Raw genomic sequence first — 21,662 nt, 5'->3', positions numbered from 1 at the left:
AGGAAGTTATCTGAACATAAGCCTACAGGCCGGAAAGCAGTATCATCGCATGGTTTCTGCTTCAAGTTGGTACCCTGGCTTTCCTCAGTGATGGACATAACCTGTAAGATGAAACACATCCTCTTCTCCTCTAAGTTTCTTTTAGTCAGTGTTCTATCATAACAACACAACAAGACTAGAACAGGACCCATTCTTTTTATTTTATGGACATATTTTATTTATACACAACAATGTGTGTCATTGTGACATTTTTGTACATGTGGTGTATTTTAATAAATTTTCATGAGTTTGCTCTGCGGCAAATTCACACAGGTTTATAATACATTCTGATTATGGTAAACTCAACCCACTTTCATCTCCTGCCCACTCTTGTTGCTGTCCCTTCCTTGCTCATAAATTCCCTTTTCCTGACTCATGTTACAGGCGTTTTGTTTTGAGGAACAATGAGTTTTATCCAGGGTTGTCTGTGTGACCTTGGTTTGGAACTATCCTTTGGAGCCTTGCAAGATCTTCAGCGGATGCTCAGCTAATGACTGGCCTCCTCAGATCCATAGTAGCCTGTAGTTGAGTGGGCTGGGGAAGGGGAAAGATATGATGTATTTTGAGCAGATTCACTTATCTTCTTCTACTCCTGTTTTTTCCTTTGCTCATGAGCACTTGTTCTCTTTCTAACTTCATATCTTTTAAAGAATCGGTGAGTTTGATTAATGTTATTTACAGGAGCATGGGCACCTTGCCAGTGTGACACCACTGAAGAAAATTACTCTACCAGCTACAAGAAACTGCCTATAAATCCTCAAGGATGAGCCTTTCCAAGGTGTTTACCACATATTTGGTGTGTGTGTGTGTGTGTGTGTGTGTGTGTGTGTGTGTGTGTGTGTGTAGACAGGTGGGTGCAGCACATGGCCAAATCCAGATCTTCATTTTTCTGTACCTCTGTAAGCTAAGCCAGGAGAAGCATGGCCTTGGAAAAGGCAATTTTCTGTGGCAATCAAGGAATGAAAGTGCTGACAGGTGACAGCTACCTCCAACAAAACTCCCAGTAGTTGAGGCAATCTAGTAGCTCAACTGGCAAGGTTTCAGACTGTAAAACAAAAAGGCCCAGGATTCAATTCCCTGCTAATTGAATGAGCAGCAAACAGTCTCTGTCATCTTCTCATTTTGGAAGCTGTGAACCTGCACTCCCTGTCTACTCAGGTACTTAACTTTATTCCTTCTAAAGTCTCTGATGGGGTTGAAGACCAGTTAGTTTAGTTTTACAGTTAATCTTAGTTGTTTAAGGGTTAAGATGTTTTTAGGTCTAGACAGATGTTTTAAACTGATGATGATGATGAGGTATGATAGATATTGATTTACAGTCAGAATTTTGGACGCACCAGGATAGGAAAGATGTTTTCTTCAAGGTTGCCAAACACACATAGCTAAAACACCATGAATGTAACATTTATATATTCCTGATTGTCTTGTGGTTCTTCTTGCTGTAAGTAGTTTATTGTATATATATGTATATAATGATATAAATGTATATGTAAAAAAATAAAATAAATATTTTTTGTGATTAGAATCTGAAAAATATATGAGAAGGCTTAGTGGATAAAGGCACTCATTGCTGAGCCTTATGACCCGAATTTGATCCCTGGGACTCATATGGTAGAAGGAGAGACCAACTCTAGTAAGCTCTTATCTGCCCTCCGTACAAGTGCTGTGACGCACATACCTGCACACTTGCACACACCGAGATAAATTAATAAAAGTTTTACACTTCTTACAAACATATATATATATATATATATATATATATATATATATATATATATATATATATATATTATGTTGAGTGTGTCCTGCCCACCCTGATCTTTCCATTCTTCTCCTATCCATCTTTCTCCCTTTGTTGTCCTATAAAACTTTATTTCTACCTTCATTAACACATACATACATACATGATTTTATGTGACCGTATAGGAACCACAAATGGGATAACATACCTGATTTTTGTCTTTCCGAGACTGGATTCACTTCATGTGACTATCTCCAGTTGCATATATTTTCTTGCAAATGCTGTTGATGATATTCTCTTTTATGACTGATAAAAAAAATACTGTTCTGTTGTGCTGGCCAGTTTTTAATGCCAGTTTGACGCAATATAGGGTATCTTGGGAAAAATGAATCTTTTTTTAAAATTGATGTTTAATTTGTTCACTTTACATCCCAATTGTAACCTCCTCCTTCATCACCTCCATCCCTCATACCCTCTCCCTCCCTTCCCTAGTCCTTAGAAATAGTGGAACCTTCCTCCTCTAATATCTGACCTCAGCCCATCAAGTCTCGTCTGGACTGCCTGTATCCTTTTCCTCTGTGTCCTGGAAGGTTAACCTGCCAGGGAAGTAGTGATCAATGTGGAAGGGCAGAGTCCATGTCAGAAGTAGTCTGTACTCCCCATATTACAGGACCCACAAGGCAACACAGTCTCCCTGTAGGAAAAAGGAACCTTAGTTGAGAAAACGTTTCTATAGGATTGGCCTGTTGGGAAGCCTGTAGGACATTTTCTTTATTGGTGGTTGATGTGCGAGGTCCCATATCACTATGGGTGGTGCCATATCTTGGCAGGAAATCTTTGTGTGTATAAGGAAGCAGGTTGAGCAAGCCATGAGGATAAGCCACTAAAAAGCATTCCTCCATGGTGTTTGCATGCATTCATGCCTTGAGTTCTTGCCCTGACTTCCATTGAAGCTGTAAGATGAAATAAACCCTGACCTCCCCAAATTGCCTTTGGTCATGGTGTTTATGACAGTAATAGAAACTTCTATTTATTCCTTCAGAACCAGGGTGGGTTCCCTAATTTAACTGTTATGAATGTTGGGGCAATAACTTACATAAGCTCATGTAAGTAACTCTGTGATGGCATCATGCCCTTTCTTGAAGAGAAATGTGGGAGACGCAGCCTCCACACCACCACCAATGGAAGAGAGGCTCAACCCCCAAACCATCAGTTGATTGGTGGATTAATTGCCTGATATTGTCAAACTGCAGACGAAGCTTAAATAATCTGGGACAGTCGTGAACAAATTTGTACAGGGGATGTAGATAGAAGATAAATGGGTGGAAGGAAAAGATGCAAGGATGGGTAGTTTAGAGCTTCTGGTACTACGGAGCTAAGCATGACAATGCAGACTCCCTAATCTGAGCAAGGAAAACAGCATTTAAATCATGAACATGTAGCCCTGGAGGATATTCCACACTTAGTCACTGTATTAAATTGCAAAGAAAGGCAAGGACAACAACCAGTAAGCCAAGCGGGAAGGCAGCAGTAGACCAAACCCTGAGAAGATGTGGGGCCTGACAGAAGACAACAACAGAGCTATTGTTAAGAGCTCCTTGCCAACTGAGTGTGATGGTGCACGCCTTTAATCCCAGCACTCAGGGAGGCAGAGGCAGGCAGTTCTCTGTGAGTTTGAGGCCAGCCTGGTCTACAAAGTAGTCCAGGATAGCCAAAGCTACACAGAGATACCTGGTCAAAAACAAAACAAAACAAAACAAAAAACAAAACAACAACAACAAAACCAAATGAAAAGCTCCTTGCCTGTAAATATGGAAAAGGAATTAACGTAAGTATACATAAAGTCTGGTCTGGTCACTTGTCAGAGAGGCTATAGTTGCAAGGGCTGATGGGATGGATGTGAACATCACTTGTTGAGACAGGATATTGAGGGCCTCTTGCAGATCCAGAATTTCCTCAGTTTGCAGTAGTCATGGCTCCAGCCGTCATCTGTCAGTTCCACACAGTCCTTCTCTGAAGCATCATCTTTGGTTTTCAAAGAGGTCCAGTATTTACTAAATCTGAAAAACCCATGCACACCATGAAGCTGTATCTCTCCCCTCATCCATGAACCAGATTTCAAGTTCCTGAAAACAGGATGACTCTATATCTTTCCTGAGTGCCTCTGGCACACATGTTTTGTCCTAACCCCAATAACTTGCTTAATGTCTTGTTCTTGACCCCAGAGTCTTCTGAGTACGCTATTGGAGAGAGAAGTCCTTCTGTTGATGGTGTGATGTTTAGACACAAATTAGTCAGCTGGGATTTCACATCTCAACAGTGTGATCAGGATGTTACATTCTGGCTGCTACGCACCTACTTTAACTACACCGGACAGCAGCAGATTGCTAGAGGTAGAACCCACTGACAATGATTCAAACTGGATAGTCTAAAACCTGCTTTACTGCATCAATTTAGCCCTTCTCATGCAAATAGTGATGAAAGATCTTGGCCACATCTCCCTTCTCTCTACCCATGTTACGCCTGAGTGAACTGTGAGCCTAATATTTCCAGGAGCAAACATCTCCTGAGCTATTGGCTTAATCACATAGAAGATTCTTGTTTTAGGATATATTTTAATTTTAAGCATGTGTGCATGTGGTGTGTGTGTGTGTGTGTGTGTGTGTGTGTGTGCGTGTGTGTGTGTGTGTGTGTGTAAGGCATTTCTGATTTCGTAATCCATAACTTTTTTCCCCTCTTCCATTTTTCCGTGAAAATATGTGGCCATCCATTTCAGCTACTTGTCCTGAAGTAATATGCATGCTCCCATCTGTATCACACGCCCCTCTAAGGTGCAGGAATCATTAAGGAAGAGGGACAGAAAGATTATAAGGGACAGAGGTAGTGGACATCTGAGGCAAAATGGACAGGGCAACTGAACACATGGACTTACAGTGGCTTCACAAGATTGTGTCAGCCAAACTCTTAGCCTAGACAGGAGAGGGGCTTGTAGAGTACCACCCTTAGCTGAAGAGCTATTGACAACTGATAGCTTTAAGGAGAAAAGGTTTTTTTTCAGACATATAACTCCTGATAGGGTATCCATGCGCCAATGTATAGTCATATACCTGTGCACTTGTTGACAGCACTAAGAGGTCTTTAGAAAATGAAAGCACATGGTATTGGAAGGGGAAAGTATTGGGACAATAAGAAAGGAATTGGAAAGGAGGCAATAGGTTTAATCAAGAAACATGATAGGATAAGTGAGCTTAATAACAATAAAAAAAGACACATATCTCACTCCAGAATCAGGCCTACCTGCTCCTCATCACTTTCAATGATGATAAGTTGGGCCCCTATTTCCTGGCAAGCAGCGAGAGAACCATTCCAGTTACGCTGAGTTTTGGAGAAGAAGTAACAATTTCCACGGAAAAGCATCCAGTCCCAGGAGCAGGGACGGCACAGGCGTTCTGGTGAGGAAGCATAGTTAGAATGAACCCACACTTGGTTGTCTGTATTCCTGTGTCTGCTCAGTCATCCAGCCCTCCAGAGTCAGGGACCTCCAAGCACCACAGTGGGGAGCTATTACCTCTTTTCCTTCCTAAGTCTCTTCCTCAAGTAAAGGAATCCAGGAGTCCTGGTCCCATCTCATCCACACTGGGAGAAGCAGGAGCTACATTCTCAGAAAAGACTCCAGGAAACTTGCCTAATTGGATCCCTATTATATATACTTTTATGTGAACAGAAAAAAAAAACCTGTTTTGGTGTTACCTGTGTTCCCAATTGACAAGTAAGAAAATTAAGTCTTAAAAGGGTCAAACTCAAGCAAAGTGTCCTCACATAATTACCCATTAAGACCCTTGGACAACCAGCCTCTAATCACACACCTATCCTAGGCTTCAGCTGCATGAGTTCCTCGTAGATTTCCTCCTGATCTTGGGTGCAGGGAACCTTTGGAACTGTCCAGGAGAAAAAAAGAAAACTACAATTATTAAATAGCGATAGTGTGCCATGGTCTACACTGCCTATGGAGAAACATTCAATCTGAGAGCCAACTATTTGTCATATGACACTTGAAGAAGAGAATACTGTGCTGGAGAGACGGCATAGCTGGTAAAGTGCTTGCCGTGCAAGTATGAGGACCCGAGTTCAATTCTCCGGAACCAACAATTAAAAAAAAATCCAGACAAAATAGTGTGCACTTATAATCACAGTTTTGGAGATTCAAGGACACAGGTGGATCCCTCGGGTTCACTGGCCAGACAGGATATAGCTTATTTGATGACCTCAGGATCAATAAGAGGCCTTTCCTTTAAAAAGTAGACAGACTTTAGGAATGGACACTGAGTCTATCTTCTGGCAACCACATACATGCACACACAAGTGTATATTCACCTGTGCAGGTGCACGTAAACACACACACGTGAACATAAATACATACATGCACACACACGTGTGTGTGTGTGTGAGAGAGAAACAGAGAGAGACAGAGACAGAGAAATACAGAGACAGACAGACAGACACACACACACACACACACACACACACACACAGAGAGAGAGAGAGAGAGAGAGAGAGAGAGAGAGAGTCTTGCCACCCAGAACTGATAGCAAATGGAGCAAAGATTCTCTCCCTTTTCTCTTCCATTTCCCCTGATCATAGGTTGGAGGAGTCCTGAAATATATGTAGAAGCCACAGAAAGACCAGGTTCCAGCTTCAGTCTTGTCTCCCTTATAGATATGTTTGCACCAGCAAAAACAAACAAACAAATAGAACAACAAAAACAAAACAAACAGCGTTAAGATCCCAAGTATGCAGGGCCATCTGACCTTGGAGAAGAAATGCCACAAGGACCCCAAAGTAGATAATGAGGAAAAACAGATGCAGCATCGGGAAAACCAGGCCATGTCTCACACCCCCTGTGGAAGAGAAAGATGGGGTCTCAACACACATGTGCTTCTGTATCGACTGGGCCCAGGGACACACAGGCCACTAGTACACTCTCACCCACACGTAGGACTTTAGGCCTTAAGCTTCTAGATTTCCATAGCCGAAAGTCTAGGTCTCGACCTTCAAGGACCCAGGAGTGCAGGATTCCACCTCCCACTTTAAACTAGTCCATGTAACGATAACTAGTCCACCGACCAGTCCAGCTGGTCAGTTATTGGGGGGCCGAGGGGGGTCGCAACCTGTATTTAAAGAAATGGGCGAGAGAGACGTAGAGCTCAAGCGAACAGTTGCTTGTCAAGAGCCGTTTATTGAGGGTAATGGCAGGCTTTTTAAAACCTGCTTTAGGGAGGGCGGGGGTACGCAAGGAGAGTAGTGGAAAAGTACAAAATCTTCTGGGTTGAGCCCCGGGAACATTTGCAAGGGGAGGGGTCTTCCAGGTGAGACAAAGCAGGATGTCTCTGTGGTTATCTTAGGATCAGATCGCTGTCTTCTCAGGACTAAGCCGGATGCCTTGCATACCTAATGAGTGGCCCAGCAGGATGTTTGCTGCAAATGCTGAATGGGTGGGGGTCGGCCTCAGGCCTTTTGGTCCCTGGCATCTTCACCCCTTTTGTTTATTTTGGCCTGAGGGAGACCTTACAGCCCAGCGAATGACTTTTAGGAGGTCACCAGTCATTGTTACAGGATGGCGGTATATTTAAGAATCACTATTGTTCAAGTGTTTCAGGACAACAGTTATTCTGGACCGGCCAAATTCCCAAGGAAAGGGGGCCTCGCGATGGCCTGAGCCTGCTAGAGGATCGATGCTCAATCTTACCACGCCTATGGTCTGTCCTCCCACCAAGGACCGACCGACGTCTGATAACCGAGACTTATTCGATCGCTCCATCTCTGACTTACCAGGCACTATCGCGGGTCAGGTCAAGGTGGGCTCAGGCCAAAAGATATAGGGGAGGGCTTGCACAGGTTTACCAAAGGCACCGAGGGCACAACCAGGCTCACCATCCAGCATTCTGCATCCTCGGGAACTGCAAAGGCCGCCCATAGGAACTGCAAAGGCCGCCCATAGTTAACCGACTGAGGCGTAGGTGAAATCTCCTGGATGGAAATAGAAGTCTCATTTGGTCCTCAGTCTCCAGGCGGTGGTAGTGAACCTGGATATTCTTGGTGGCAGCTTCAACCTGACTTTTAACAAACCCTGTAAGACGGTTTAAAGTCCATGGGTCAAAGGATAATAGAAGGAGAACACCAACGAGGGGCCCGAGCAGGGTGGGGAGAAGGGTAGTAAGCCAGGGGAGGCAAGGTTAGGGTTGGGGAAATTCCCCCTTCCAGAAAATTTAAAAATGAGTCGGGGTCATGAATAGTAAAACGGGGAAGAAGAATAACAAGGACACACCAGTCTTTGGAGGAAAGGAAGGTAGGGGCATAGACGATCAAGGTTAAACCAGAGGAACAAGCAAAATGGGTGTTATTTGGCGCGGGAATGTAGGGGAGGGAGAGGTCGGGAATGACAGTCTGGGTGCGAACGCCGCTGAGGGGAAGAGGAGGGAGCATATGGGGACCCAGGAGGCAAGTACCTATGTCGGAAACGGACTGGAGGGTAATGCGATTGTCGGGAGCTAAGCCGGTGAGGGTGGGGTAACATTAGAAAAGAGCAAGGTGGAAAGAAGAGCAATACCCTCGTAAAAGGGCGGGGAGGGGGAGAAACACATCCAACATTCGGGAAATGACAAGGAGGAGTCATTTTTCAAGGCCCATATGGAGGCATTTGCCAACTGGAGAATGACATCAGCCGAACTGGGGGGGCCCACGGGGAGGGTAGGTCGGAAGGGAGGGGGTGAAATGGACCGAAGGAGGACGTCCGAGGGGGTGGGCGGGGAGGGAGGCATGGGGGTGGCGGGTTTAGGCGGGGGGCCAGGAGCAGGAACGGGAACAGGATGATGGAAAATATGATTAGGCCCAACCACTGCAGTGCCCTTATTGGGTACCTTTTTCAGGAGGTGTAACCTGAACGTAAGTCCAAAATCGTACTCTGATTTATAAACACGGAGGCCCCATTTAAATCCACGACCCGTCCAACTGGCACGTTTACCGGGCTCAGTGAAGCGAATGGTCAGGGGGTTGCACCAGCCATTGGTGACTGAACGAGCTGCATTGCAAAGGTCTTTAACGGCCTCACCATAGGGCTGAGGATGAACCCAGGAATCAACAATGATGTAGTCCCAAGAAGAGGATGGCTTCCAGTACGTGTCGCCAGTGGTCTCACACCCCCAAGAGGCACAGTAAAAATCTTGGGCCCCACCACAGCGGTGGTTATCAGGACGGGGCCGATGAGAGGGTCCCGGGCAAACATAGAGTCCTCCGGCCCAAGCAATCCCATCCTGGTGTAAGGTTTTGTGGAGCATGATGCGCTCCAGGTCATTACAGCAGCAGGGACTGGGACCACCAACCGAGCGAGAGAAAGGGGACGTCTCCTCGGGAGCCTAGGCCAAAAAATGTCTTCCATGCCCCAAGAAGAGGGGCCTCCCAGGGCCAGGGCACAGAGGTCAACCTGTAAATCGGGCCACTGGGGGTTAATGCTCTGAGAGGAGGAGGAATTAACAATATCTCCCGCTTGGTTAATAATGACCCAGGTAAAATTATAGATTGTATAAGGCTGAGGTTGGCGCAGGAATGCGGCGAGAATCACTTCAGGAAGGCAGAGGCAAAGGAGCGACGTGGTGAGTAGCAACATGATGAATCGGCGGTATCTTTTTTATCCTAAAAAAGAGCACAATTACATCTTTTCCTCAGGGGAGTTCCCTGGGAGAGGGGGGTTAAAAGGTTTGATTAGGCGCTCAGGTAACCAGCGCGCATTTTGTTCTTTTTTATCATAAATGCAGGCATGACCTTTGCCCCAAATAAGGACTGGGTCGGGTCCATGCCATTGGTGGGTCAGTGGATCCTTCCACAGAGCCTTGGCATAGGTGGAGGAGGTGGAAGAGTGCCAAAGGCGATCGGCCGCCGAATGGCCAAGATCATCCTTTTGTAGAAAATTTAGGACGAACAATGCATGATTGAGAAGCACGCGAGGCCCTGCTGTAGAGGGATATAGGATTCCTTTGGAAAACTGTAATTTATTAAGCATTGTTTTAAGTGTCTGGTGGGCCCTCTCGACAATTCCTTGTCCTTGGGGATTGTAAGGTATCCCCGTAACATGTTTAATCTGCAGTTGGGCACAAAAGGACTTGAAGGCAGAGCTTGTATACCCAGGGCCGTTATCAGTCTTTAATGTAAAGGGTTTGGGGGCAACAGTAAGGCAATACAAAACATGATCAATAACATCTCTAGTAGCCTCTCCAGCGTGCGGAGAGGCGCAAATAAATCCACTAAAAGTATCTATAGACACATGAATATACTTAAGTTTCTTAAAAGAGGAGAAATGAGTAACATCCATTTGCCAGACCTGTCCAGGCATGAGGCCACGAGGGTTGACTCCCGTATGTGGCTCGGGAAGAAAGGTGACACATGCCTGGCATTCTTTAACAAAAGCCCGGGCTTGTTCCCGAGTGATGGAGAACATGTGGCGGAGGCTTTGGGAATTAAGGTGGTGGAGGGCGTGAGCCTCCCTGGCCATAGCAACGGGGTCGCTGGCGGATGGAACGGCCAGCCCTGAAAGCAGGGGGCGCGTGGCTGAGTCCACCTGGGCATTAAGTGTAGTCAGAGGCCCTGGCAGGGTAGAGTGAGCGCGAATATGACCAACGAAAAAAGGCTGAGAGCGCAAAAGAATAAGCTGTTGGATACGGGAGAAGAGAGGGGAGGCATTAGTAGCAGGCTTAATACGAGGAACCGTCTCGAGGAGTGGAACAGAGGACGCGACATAGGCACTATCAGTATATAGATTAAAGGGAGTATGGGGAAGCAATGTAAAGGCGTGTGCGACAGCTTCCAGCTCAACAAGCTGAGCAGAGGTATGGGGGGTTTGTTTTTGCAGGATAGCTCCGTCCACAGAGAGGGCAGCAACCCCGGAAGAGGAGCCATCAGTAAAAACCAGGGAAGCTTGGGGGAGGGGTCTGGAGCAGGTGACTCTCGGGAAGATGACAGGTTGTCGCTGCAGGAATTGAATTAGTTTATCTGGGGGGTAATGATTATCTAATAGGCCGCAAAAAGAAATACAGGAGACCGCCCAATCATCTGAATTTTGAAAAAGCCACCTTATTTGTGTGGCCGAGTAAGGCGTGATAATAGAGTGAGGGTCCCTTCCGAAGAGCCTGGTGGCCGCTTCCCGCCCCTGCCGAATGAGAGACGCAACCAGAGTAGGATAAGTAGGAAGGACCTTAGTGGAGGAGGAGGGGAGATGAAGCCAAAAAAGAGGGGCCCGTTGCCAGAGCAGTCCTGTGGGGGCAAAGAGGGAAGGAAAAATTATGAGCGCGAAAGGCTGGGTAGGGTCATAATAGGAGATGGACTGGTGGAAGATGGCGTCTTTGACCTTTTGTAGGGCCACAGAAGCTTCAGCAGTGAGACTGCGTGGTGAAGAAGGGTCAGAGTTGCCTTTTGAAATATCAAAAAGGGGTTTAAGCTCTCCAGTAGTGAGCTTAAGGTAGGGGCGCAGCCAGTTAATGTCCCCCAAAAGCTTCTGAAAGTCATGAAGTGTTCTAAGGGTGTCTCGGCGGAGCTGGACCTTTTGGGTCCTAACCGAAGAGGTCCCAAGTTCATAGCCCAGAAAAAGAAAAGGGGGGTGTTGTTGTATTTTGTCTGGGGCAATTTTAAGTCCCAGATGACCCAAACTCTTAACAAGTTCCTGGGTGACTAGAGAGAGCTCAGCCGTGTTAGGGCCAGCAAGTAAGATGTCATCCATGTAATGAATAATATATAAATGTGGGTACCTAAGGCGTAGCGGGTCGATGGCCTGGGCTACATATTTTTGACAAAGAGTGGGACTGTTGGCCATGCCCTGAGGAAGTACCTGCCATTGAAATCTGGGTGAGGGCCCCACATGATTAACGACAGGGAGGCTAAAGGCAAAACGTTTGGAATCGTCAGGGTGTAGGGGAATGCAAAAGAAGCAATCTTTAAGGTCGAGAACAAGTTTATGAAATCCTTTAGGGATAGCTACAGGAGAGGGGAGACCAGGCTGCAGAGCTCCCATGGGCATCATGGTCTTGTTAATTTCCCTGAGGTCCTGGAGGAGTCGCCAGGCACCATTCTTTTTTTGGATGACAAAAATGGGGGTGTTCCAGGGGGAGGTAGAGGGCTCAACATGGCCTGCATCAAGTTGCTCCTGCACCAGCCTTGAGGCTGCGGCCAGTTTACGGGAAGGAAGGGGCCACTGATCGATCCAGACAGGAGAATCAGTTCTCCAAGTAATTTTATCGGCCTGGAGTGCAGGGGGAGAAGTGGCCCTTATAAAAAATTTTGTTTATATCCCAGCCCTTGGCGACTAATCCTAGGCATAGGGACAATGGGCTCGAGACGCCCCTGTCCCAGCTTGCCGAGGCCCTGGCCTGGCAAATAGCCTTGATCTAAAAGCTGATGCGTGACAGGAGAGGAGGGGCTATAGATAAAGACCCCCATCTGAGAGAGTATGTCCCGGCCCCATAGATTAACGGGTAACCCGGGGACAATGAACGGTTGCACCGTCCCCGTCTGGCCATCAGGGTCAGTCCAGCGAAGGACCTTAGAACTTTGAAGGGTGTTGGTAGATATTCCGATGCCCTGAAGGTGAGTAAGGGAGGGCTGACAGGGCCAAGACGAGGGCCAAGAAGATTGGGACAGGACCGTCGAATCTGCCCCGGAATCAATGATGCCTTCAAAGGGGCGGCCATCAAGCCTTAGTGTAAGATGGGGTCTATCAGAAGTTAAGCGTTGGACCCAAAAAGCGGAGGGGGGCAGGGAGGGAGTCGGGGCGGCGGGAGGAGAGACAACAGAGTCAGCCAGGGTTAACGGAAGGGCCCAGGCCAAAATCTGACCAGGAGAGATGGAGAGAGGGCCCTGGGTAGCGGCGGCAAGGAGGAGCGTAGGAGAAGGGAGCGGGTGTTTTAGAACGAGGGGATAGATGAGTAGCCCGATAAGGGCAGAAGAGGCACGGCTGAGGACCAGGAGGGGAAGAGGGGGAGGGTTTCCATAGAGGGAGACAGGCAAGGACAAGGTTCCATCCTCGGGCGTCAGTATTGTAGAGGTGGTGGCACGGAAGTCCAATCCTGTGGGGGAGGGCAAGGGGCCGCCGCTGGAATGGGAGGAGGTTGGGTTTGGGAGGTGGGGTAGGAGGTCTGTGGATGGAAGCGGGTCTGTAGATCCTGTGACACCGGTCCCGACGCAGGCTGGAATTGGATAGGGTGAGGGGCCCGGGACTGGCCCCCAGAGGAGTTTCCCGAACGCGGGGGGAGAGGGTTACCCATGGCATCAACAGTGGAACGACAGGTGTTGGCCCAATGACGACCTCTACGGCAACGAGGGCAGAGCGTAGTAGGGGGGGGCCGGGCCACAGGTCCCCGGAATCCAGTGGGTGGCGGAACGACCGGTGGCTGTCCAGCCTGTGAGGGTGGGCGATTACGCTCATTTGGGCAGGCGCGGGCAAAATGTCCCGATTGGCCGCACCGGAAACAGGAGGCCCCGCTAGGGAGGGCTCCGACGGCCATAATGGCCTTGGTAAACTTATCAGTTAGGGGATCAACCTCTCGGCAAAGCTGAATCATCTCATCAAGATCCCTGCCCTTATATTTGTGTCTAAGAACTGCCTTACAGGCTGAGTTGGCATTTTCAAAGGCCAATTGTGTAAGAAATTTACTGTCGGTCTGGCCAGGACCAAGGGATCTTTCTGAAGCCTCCAGGAGGCGCGCAGCGAAGTCGCTGAAGGGCTCCTGAGGTCCCTGAAGAATCTTGGTAATAGGGGACAGGGCGGAGCCCGTGGAAGCAATAGTTCTCCAAGCAGCGAGGGCGGCAGAACTAGAATGGGAAAGTAAGGAAAAGGGGAGTGCATGCTGTTTTTCGTCAGTGGCATATTTGCCCTGGCCAAGGAGTTTGTCAAGAGACCATTCACGGGTCTCGCGATGTCCCTGCTGTACGTTTTTTCGGATAAGGTCACGGCAACGATCAGCCCAGTCTGCCCTCCAAGAAAGGAACTGTCCTCGAGTGAGGACAGTCTGTGCAGTGGTGATCCACTCGTTGGGCGTTAGATGGCCTCCATCTGCCAAATCATCAAGGAGGGAGAGTGTGAACGGCGCATTAGGTCCGTAACTACGGACAGCCGTGTTAAGTTTTTCTAGCTTTTTAAATTTGAGTTTATGATAAGCAGTGGGGGTAGGGTCAGGAGCCGTTCCACCACCTTTCTGTTCTCCCTCCGAACCTGAGGAATCATGCTCACTATCAGAATCTACAAGGGCCGCGGACGACTGGGAGGGTGTAGGGGCAGGTGGCTCTCCCGAAGCAGCGCCTGAATCAGTGGCCTCAGTTTTTGCCCCGCTCAGGGCGGGCTGGCTCTGGGAACGGGTGACAGGGAAAATAAACGAGGCTGTGGAGGAAATGTGCATTGTTAAAAGTGAAAGCCGTTGTTGAAGTTGAAGAATCTTCGTCGCATGGGAGATCTGGTGTTGGAGATGGGCCTCCGTCTGGCAAAAGCAGTTTGGGAGGGAACAAGGTGGCGGGAGCCGGGAGGCAGGGTAGGGCTTAGTAAGGGGAGGGGGAAGAGTGAGCAAGGTAGAGGAGGGAAAGGTTGGCGCCGCGCGGAGGAGGCCATCATCGGAATGATATCGAGCAGCCTCCTCCTCAAGGGTGGCAGCAGCATCCGGATCCAAGGGCTCATCTGGGGCCTGAGAAAGGAAAATGGCGGAATGGCGGGAGGCGCGTGAAGGGCCGACCGACGGAGGGGGAACAGGAGAGGCTGGCCGACCGGACCGGACAGAGGGTGTCCTTTTTGGGGGAAAAACAGGGGCACAAAGTGGTGAACACCCACGTTCCATAGCGGAAATGGGGTCCTCATAGGTGGGAGGAAGCGACGGATAAAGACGGCGGGGGGGGAAGGGGAAGGCTTGGACGCAGGCGCAGGGGAAAGATTTTTTAAGGGCTCCGAGGATGTAGGAGGAACAGAATCGGGGGGCATGTCAATGAACGTAAGAGAGGAACCCTGCAGAGAGGAACAGGAAGGAACACGAGAAGGAGGGAGAGATTCGTGCAGGCAGAGTTCAGCCACGGAGAGGAGCTGCCTCTGTCCGCTTTCGTTTTCGCTGGACTCAATTATGTCCCATATAAGGCCCCAATAAGAAAAAATACTGTTTGACACCGCTGTATTACCATCTTTTTTAATAAGTGCATTAAGCTCACGCCCCACCTTTTGCCACTTTTCAGAATGAATAGTAGGTCCATCAATCATAAACCAGGGACAGGTCTCGTCAATAAAAACAAAAAACTCAATCAAATGTTTCTTTTTTACCCTAATACCCCTCTCTCTGAGTACGTCCTTTAAGCCTCTTATGAACTTTGCTTCCTTGGACAGCGAATGGCCCATTCTTGAGATATGCGAACGGATGACTCACCTAATGACGAAGCCGGCCGGGCGAACTCGGCTGGTCATGAAAACTCCTGTGGACCGGTCCCTTAATCCGTTCGGGAAGAAACCCGCACCTCGAGTCCCACGTCGGGCGCCAGATTAACTAGTCCATGTAACGATAACTAGTCCACCGACCAGTCCAGCTGGTCAGTTATTGGGGGGCCGAGGGGGGTCGCAACCTGTATTTAAAGAAATGGGCGAGAGAGACGTAGAGCTCAAGCGAACAGTTGCTTGTCAAGAGCCGTTTATTGAGGGTAATGGCAGGCTTTTTAAAACCTGCTTTAGGGAGGGTGGGGGTACGCAAGGAGAGTAGTGGAAAAGTACAAAATCTTCTGGGTTGAGCCCCAGGAACATTTGCAAAGGGAGGGGTCTTCCAGGTGAGACAAAGCAGGATGTCTCTGTGGTTATCTTAGGATCAGATCGCTGTCTTCTCAGGACTAAGCCGGATGCCTTGCATACCTAATGAGTGGCCCAGCAGGATGTTTGCTGCAAATGCTGAATGGGTGGGGGTCGGCCTCAGGCCTTTTGGTCCCTGGCACCACTTCATAGGAACAAGTATCTAGGTGATCCACAGTCCTCCTCAGCCTCTGTGCAGTAACTGCAAACACTACTTGATCCAGAAATTACTTGGATTCTAAGGCATGACACTAGTCGTCAGCTTCTCATCTGTTCAAATCATAGGAGGTAAAACCAATTGCTAAAGAGATCATACAGTTTGATCCCAGGACATGGAAAAACCAAACTGATAGTGATCTGGAAAGTTCTTCACCACTAACTAGTCTCCATAGTCCTGCCAAGGTTCTATGCAGACTTCTGGGGTAAAAAGTCACCGACAACCTCATCCAGCTATGAACCCTGAAAGCTACAGTGATGACTACTGTGGCAAGATATGACAACTGTTGCGAGAGCAGCAATAATTCTGCCTAACATTAAAGCCTGCTCCACAAAATGGAAGTCATGCTCAGTAATGTAAGTCTAGCTAAAAATGTATACCTGAGTAGATTCCGAGGCCCGACTAGTTATTTTGCCAAATCAACATGATACCAAACTCTCTTCTAGATTAGTGTGTCTTTCATCTACCATCAGAAAAATTTCTTTTGAGCAGAAAACTATGTTAATACAGAGACTTATAACTGGTTAAGGTGCAGAAAATGAGTGTCTGTGGAGTGCTCAGCTACAAAGGGGACATCACGACCATCCCCGCAAGGGTTAGGGAGCACAGAGAATAAGAGGTGATTGGGAGGATTGGGAGGACTGGGTGAAGTAGCATCTTCTGGACACGACGGGACCACTGCACTCAAGAACTCACTGTGGCCGTAGCTTCTTTCACAAGACCTGCACAAGATCAAGCCAGTCAACATTCCATGATATGGGAGGGGCTCATGAGCTCACCCCCCCCCCACCCCCTAGCTGGGGATCTGAGGATCTGAGAGCTCCTAGGGGATGGAGGTCAGTTTTCATTAGGGGTTGTCTTCTGTAGGTTGACCAGACTCCAGTGGAAGGCCTTACACCCTTGTGCGTGTGGGCAGTACTAATTGGTCCCTGTGGATTTTTTTAAAGGAGCATGAAAGTGGGAGGTGGTATTGAAGGACCCAAGAGGAGTTGGAGGGGGAAGTAGGAGTAAATATCATCAATAGTCTATACATGAATGAAATTATCAAAGGATTAATGAAACATGTTTTTAAGAAGAGCCTGGGTAGGATAAAAGTGAGATAATCTACACTTGAGCTTTGAAATTTCCAGCCCAGTTTCACCAAGGGGGGAGTTTTTGAGTAATCTCCTTGAATTTCATTAATCCTTTGAACTTCCTCTTCTAAATAAATCTTTTTTTAAAAAATTACTTTTTGCACGTATTTCTTCAATACTGTGAACAAGATGCCAAGAATCTGTGAGAACCAGTCTAGGCAATAGCTAACACAAGTACTGAACAGAAGTCACAAAAGAGACCAAGGTGTGATTTTTAAAGCCATATACTAGATGTTTGGGATTTTCTCACAACATATTTTGAGATATTTAAAGATAAATTTTGGTTTAACTGGGTGGTAATGGTGCAAGCCTTCAATTCTGGACTTAGGAGGCAGAGGCAGAAGAGTTTCTGTGAGTTTGAGGCAAGCTTGGTCTACAAAGTGAGTTTCAAGAAAGTCAAGGCTACACAGAGAAATCCTGTCTCAAAAACCAAATTATGTATGTATGTATGTATGTATGTATGTATGTATGTATGTATATGTGTGTTATCTATGCATCTATGTATCTATCTATCATCTATCGATGTATTATCTATCTATCATCATTTTATCTATTTCTCACTTTATTTCTGTATATATTCTACCATCTGTCTGTCCATACATCATCTACTTATCTGCAAATATAAATGATATTAGAAGGTGAAAATGGAGAAAGTTGGTGATAAGAAAGGATAATGGGAACAAAAATCTCAGGAAATGAAAATATCACATGGTAAACTCTTCTGCATGATATGCATACATACGACATAAAACAGAAATGAAACTCCTTGGTGGAGTATACACCTTGAAGTGTGTAGGAAAACAGAGAGAGGGACAAGAGGTCAAATATGAGAAAATCCTATTATATACTTTGTAGAAAGTATCATAAAGAAACTCATTGTTATATATTTTCTAAAGCAATTTATAAATAAATAAAAAGAAGTCCAGAGTTAAGGGGCTTTTTTTTTTTTATACAGGGAGCTCAGAAAGCTGCTCTACCATCGGCCACTCCCCACCTCCAGGAGAACATATGAATCTTTGCCCATCCATTTCAAAAATGAAGGAAGTCAGAAATTTATACGTCTGAAGGAATCCAGAAGGTGTCTCTGTGCATGGTTATCTGTCAACAACATGTGCCACCCTCAATGTTACCCTGTATCTCTATTTCACAGTTGGAGGCCAGAGGCACAAGCAACCAAAACCATGGAGGTGTCTGCATTTGACGCAAAAGACACAGGTGACCAACACCAGAGAGACACCTGCAGGCATTTGGGGAGTTGGTTTTCAGCCACTCACCGATTTCAGTTTTTCCCTCCGTCACTTCACTATAGGCTGGCTCTTCATGCTGGCAACTAGATACATTGATAACTGTGCCAAGAAATGAAGAAGGCTAATGGAGCCAATAATGAAAATGTGATGCACACACAGTAGAGTTTTATTCAGTTGTAATGAAAGATGACTTTTGTAAGAACCGAATGAATCTGGAAAATATAATATTTAATGAGGTAATGCAGACTCAGGAAGGCAAAACCTGCATATGTGGATCCTAGCCTGTAATTGGATGACAATGACAGTAAAGAAGAAAGGAGACTGAAAAAGGAGGTTATAAGGAGTTGGGAACAGGAAGAGCAGGACTGGGGAGATGATGAAAGAGTAGGATCCATTAACGCATGGTGTGATGTTAGTTTTAACTGCCAACTTGACAGAGAATTGCCTGGGGAGAGTCTCAGCGATGCCTGGGGAGAGAGTATTAGTGAAGAACTTTCTAGATCACATTGGCCTATGACCATGTGTATTGGGAATCATTGTGATTACTAAGTGAAATGGGAAAGTCCAGATTATGGTGGGCTGCCACAAAGCATGGGATGGGCTCTGAACGTTTAAAAGTGAAGAAAATTATCTGTGTATAAGCATGGTGGCAATGTGGGAGCATTCACTTCTCTCTGCTCCTGATCAGTCATCTCGAGTTCTCAGCTTTATGACTTCTATGTATCAATGGACTATAACCTGAATTAAACCATTCCTACCTCAGGTGCCTTTTGCCAGAGTAGTTTATGACAGCTGCAGAATTAAGCAAGAACACACATTTTATTTTTTTTTAACGCCATAATAATATCCAATACTCTGTACATTATTTTTAAAACTTAAAGATATTATTATTATGAAACACCTAGTGTGTGCCATGTCTGCTGAGTCTCTAGGCACATGAATTCTGAGAGAACATCTTGTTTAATACCATTTAGACAGGAGAAACCCTAATTAAAAAGTTTAAACACAGGTTAAATCAAGCTCTCACTCTGTATTACTTCCTCTTCCTCTGGTCTTCTACATCAGAGGTGGTTAAAGACCATGATTAATCCCTAATGTCTTCTTTAAGACCAAATCTCAGCTTCAGGTCCATATTCCTTCTGGAATGGATGCTTCAGATCAGAAGCTAGCCATGGGAACTCAACTCTGACCTTGAAGAAGGAAGACCAACATAAAAACCAGCAAACAGAGTGAAGGAGAGCAGCCAAAGAATGCTTCCCTTTAGGACAAAAGAGAAAGAGACATTCTGGTTCACCTGAATCACTGCCCCAGCATAGCATAGCCCAAGGATGAGCTAGCTGGTCATCAGGCTCCTCCTCAAGGGTGCAGAGGATTCTGGGTTGGGGGAGAAGCTTTAGTAGGTTAAACATTTGCTGAGAAAGCATTGGGGCTTGGGTTTGGATTCCTAGAGTCACTGTGAATCCTGAAATGGTAATGCACACTTGTAATGCAAGTGCTACTCAAGTGAGGGAAGAAATAGACAAGAGAGCCTTGAAAGGTCATGGGGTGAGCTATGCTGTCATATGTAACAGTGAAGGACATCCTGTCTTAAGGTAGATGAGCACCAATAAAGTTATTCCCTGACTTCCATAATTGCACTATGTCCTGTTTGTACCTGCATTTACACACACACACACACACACACACACACACACACACACACACACACACACACCACTACATTCATGCATGTACACATATGCATGTGCACACTCACACATTTATAAGTGCATAAAATCCAAGGCTAGCCTGCCATCCATAATTTCTCACCCCAGCGTCACATCTCAGCCCAGTGGTATAAGACTTTACCATCTGTGGCCTAGAAGTGCTGAGTTCTAAACTCTACCTCCACAGAACCAGGGCTTCAGAGGAAAAAAACCTCCATTAAAAAAAGCCTCCCGTGGAAAACAGGTAGATTGGATAAGCTGCCCACTCCTTAGCCTCTTATCCCTGCTGTACCTGGAAAATGGTAAAGTCCAAAAGTTGGCTGGATCCCAGATCCTTTAGAGGAAGATTTGATGCTGCCAGTCTTCAGCCCCTGCTCTGGTTGAGAAGACTATCAATAAAGAGCCAGGATTATCTGAACTGGCACCAGTGGAGCTCCCATTGTTCCATCCCACCCTCACCCAAGGGGACCACACTCACCTTGACTTTCTTGGAATTGCTCATAGTCACTGCTGTCCATTAGCGTGCAGGGCTCCTGGGCTACACTTTCAACGGTCACGCCCTGTTGCTCGGTCCCCAAATTTTCTCTCAGGAAAACAGATGAGGAAGTGGGTTCTATGCTGAAAGAGATAGACAGAGCGGAGGTTGACCATCTCAAAAGGCATGTTACTTACTGAATAGTCTAGAAAATTAGACTGAGAAAATTTAACATCTCTAGCAGAAAGAACTACTTCACTTATGCTGTGACAAAACTGTGGATTGCTTTTAATAATTTCAATGACTTCTGAAATGAGAGTCTTTTCTGTCTCTCCACTATCTATAATGGAGGAGGTCAAGCAATTATCTGAGTCTTTCATAAATGCCATCTATTCCAACTAATGCTTAACTTCCTTGATTTACCAGTGTCCCTATTCACAATGATTTCTGCCCACTGAATCATTGTGGCTAATAATTGCTTGGCACCTGCTATCTTTAGCCATGTTTGTAGCCACTGTGCTCATTCATTTAATTTCCCTACAGTGATAGTTAATCTACTGTCTACATAGCAGGCAAATAAAACTAAAGAACAGTAAGTTTGGATTCAGGCTCTCAGACATACAGCTACTTAATGAGAAATCAAGAATATTTGTTTCCTCCTTTAAAAAATCATTTATTTTTTTAATTTATTCACTTTACCTCCTGATTGTAGCCCCCTCCCTTGTAGCCTCCCCATCTCACCTTCCCTCTCTCCTCCCTCCCCTCCCCTCCTCCCTTAGTCCTCATAAAGGAAGAGCCCTCCTAACCTACCAACTGACCCCAGCCTATCAAGTCTCATCTGGACTGCCTGCATTTTCTTCCTCTGTGGCCTGGCAAGATTACCTCGCCAGGGGAAAGTGATCAATGAATGGGCAACAGAGTCCATGTCAGAGGCATCCTCTACTCCCCATATTAGAGGACTGACATGGAGACTGTGTTGTCTGTTGACAATATATGAACAGAGGGTCTAGGTCCTCTCTATGCATGGTCCTTGGTTGGTGCATCAGTCTCTGCAGGTCCCCCTGGACCCAGATTTGTTGGCTCTGTTGGAGCCTCTGTCCCATTCAGGTCCTTCTATCCCCCATCTCTTCCATAAGACTCCTTGTGCTCTGCCCCAAAGTTTGGCTGTGAGTCTCACGTTTTCTTTGATCCCTTGGTTGGTGGAGTCTTTTAGAGGCCCTCTGTGGTAGGCTCCCATCCTGTTCCCTCTTTTCGA

The 21,662-nt window shown here is 46.5% G+C and overlaps 1 protein-coding gene across 4 annotated transcripts; it reads right to left on the bottom strand.

The window, feature by feature from the left end:
* Positions 1 to 204: 204 nt before the first annotated feature.
* LOC311587690 (CD209 antigen-like protein E) lies at positions 205 to 21,032 on the bottom strand. 4 transcript variants are annotated; one of them, XR_014775943.1, is made up of 9 exons: positions 20,411 to 20,773; positions 20,225 to 20,321; positions 18,254 to 18,325; positions 6,589 to 6,678; positions 5,647 to 5,718; positions 5,078 to 5,229; positions 2,313 to 3,840; positions 1,989 to 2,086; positions 205 to 573 (listed from the first exon to the last, which is right to left on the bottom strand). XR_014775943.1 is itself a non-coding variant. In XM_084764782.1 (7 exons), exons 1-7 carry the CDS (start codon positions 20,432 to 20,434, stop codon positions 3,835 to 3,837), a joined length of 513 nt encoding a protein of 170 aa, XP_084620908.1. In that variant the 5' UTR covers positions 20,435 to 20,773; the 3' UTR covers positions 205 to 3,834. The 4 variants fall into 4 exon arrangements, 1 of the variants encoding a protein (XP_084620908.1); XR_014775941.1 differs by lacking the exon at positions 20,225 to 20,321 and adding an exon at positions 20,949 to 21,032 and having other exon boundaries at positions 1,989 to 3,840; positions 20,411 to 20,550; XR_014775942.1 differs by having other exon boundaries at positions 1,989 to 3,840.
* Positions 21,033 to 21,662: the final 630 nt, after the last annotated feature.

This window comes from Acomys minous (genome assembly GCF_964271855.1).
Source record: "Acomys minous genome assembly, chromosome: 16".
NCBI classification, from domain to species: Eukaryota; Metazoa; Chordata; class Mammalia; order Rodentia; family Muridae; genus Acomys; species Acomys minous.
Note: the sequence above shows the minus strand (reverse complement) of the source record. Positions and strands in the feature narration are given on the sequence as shown.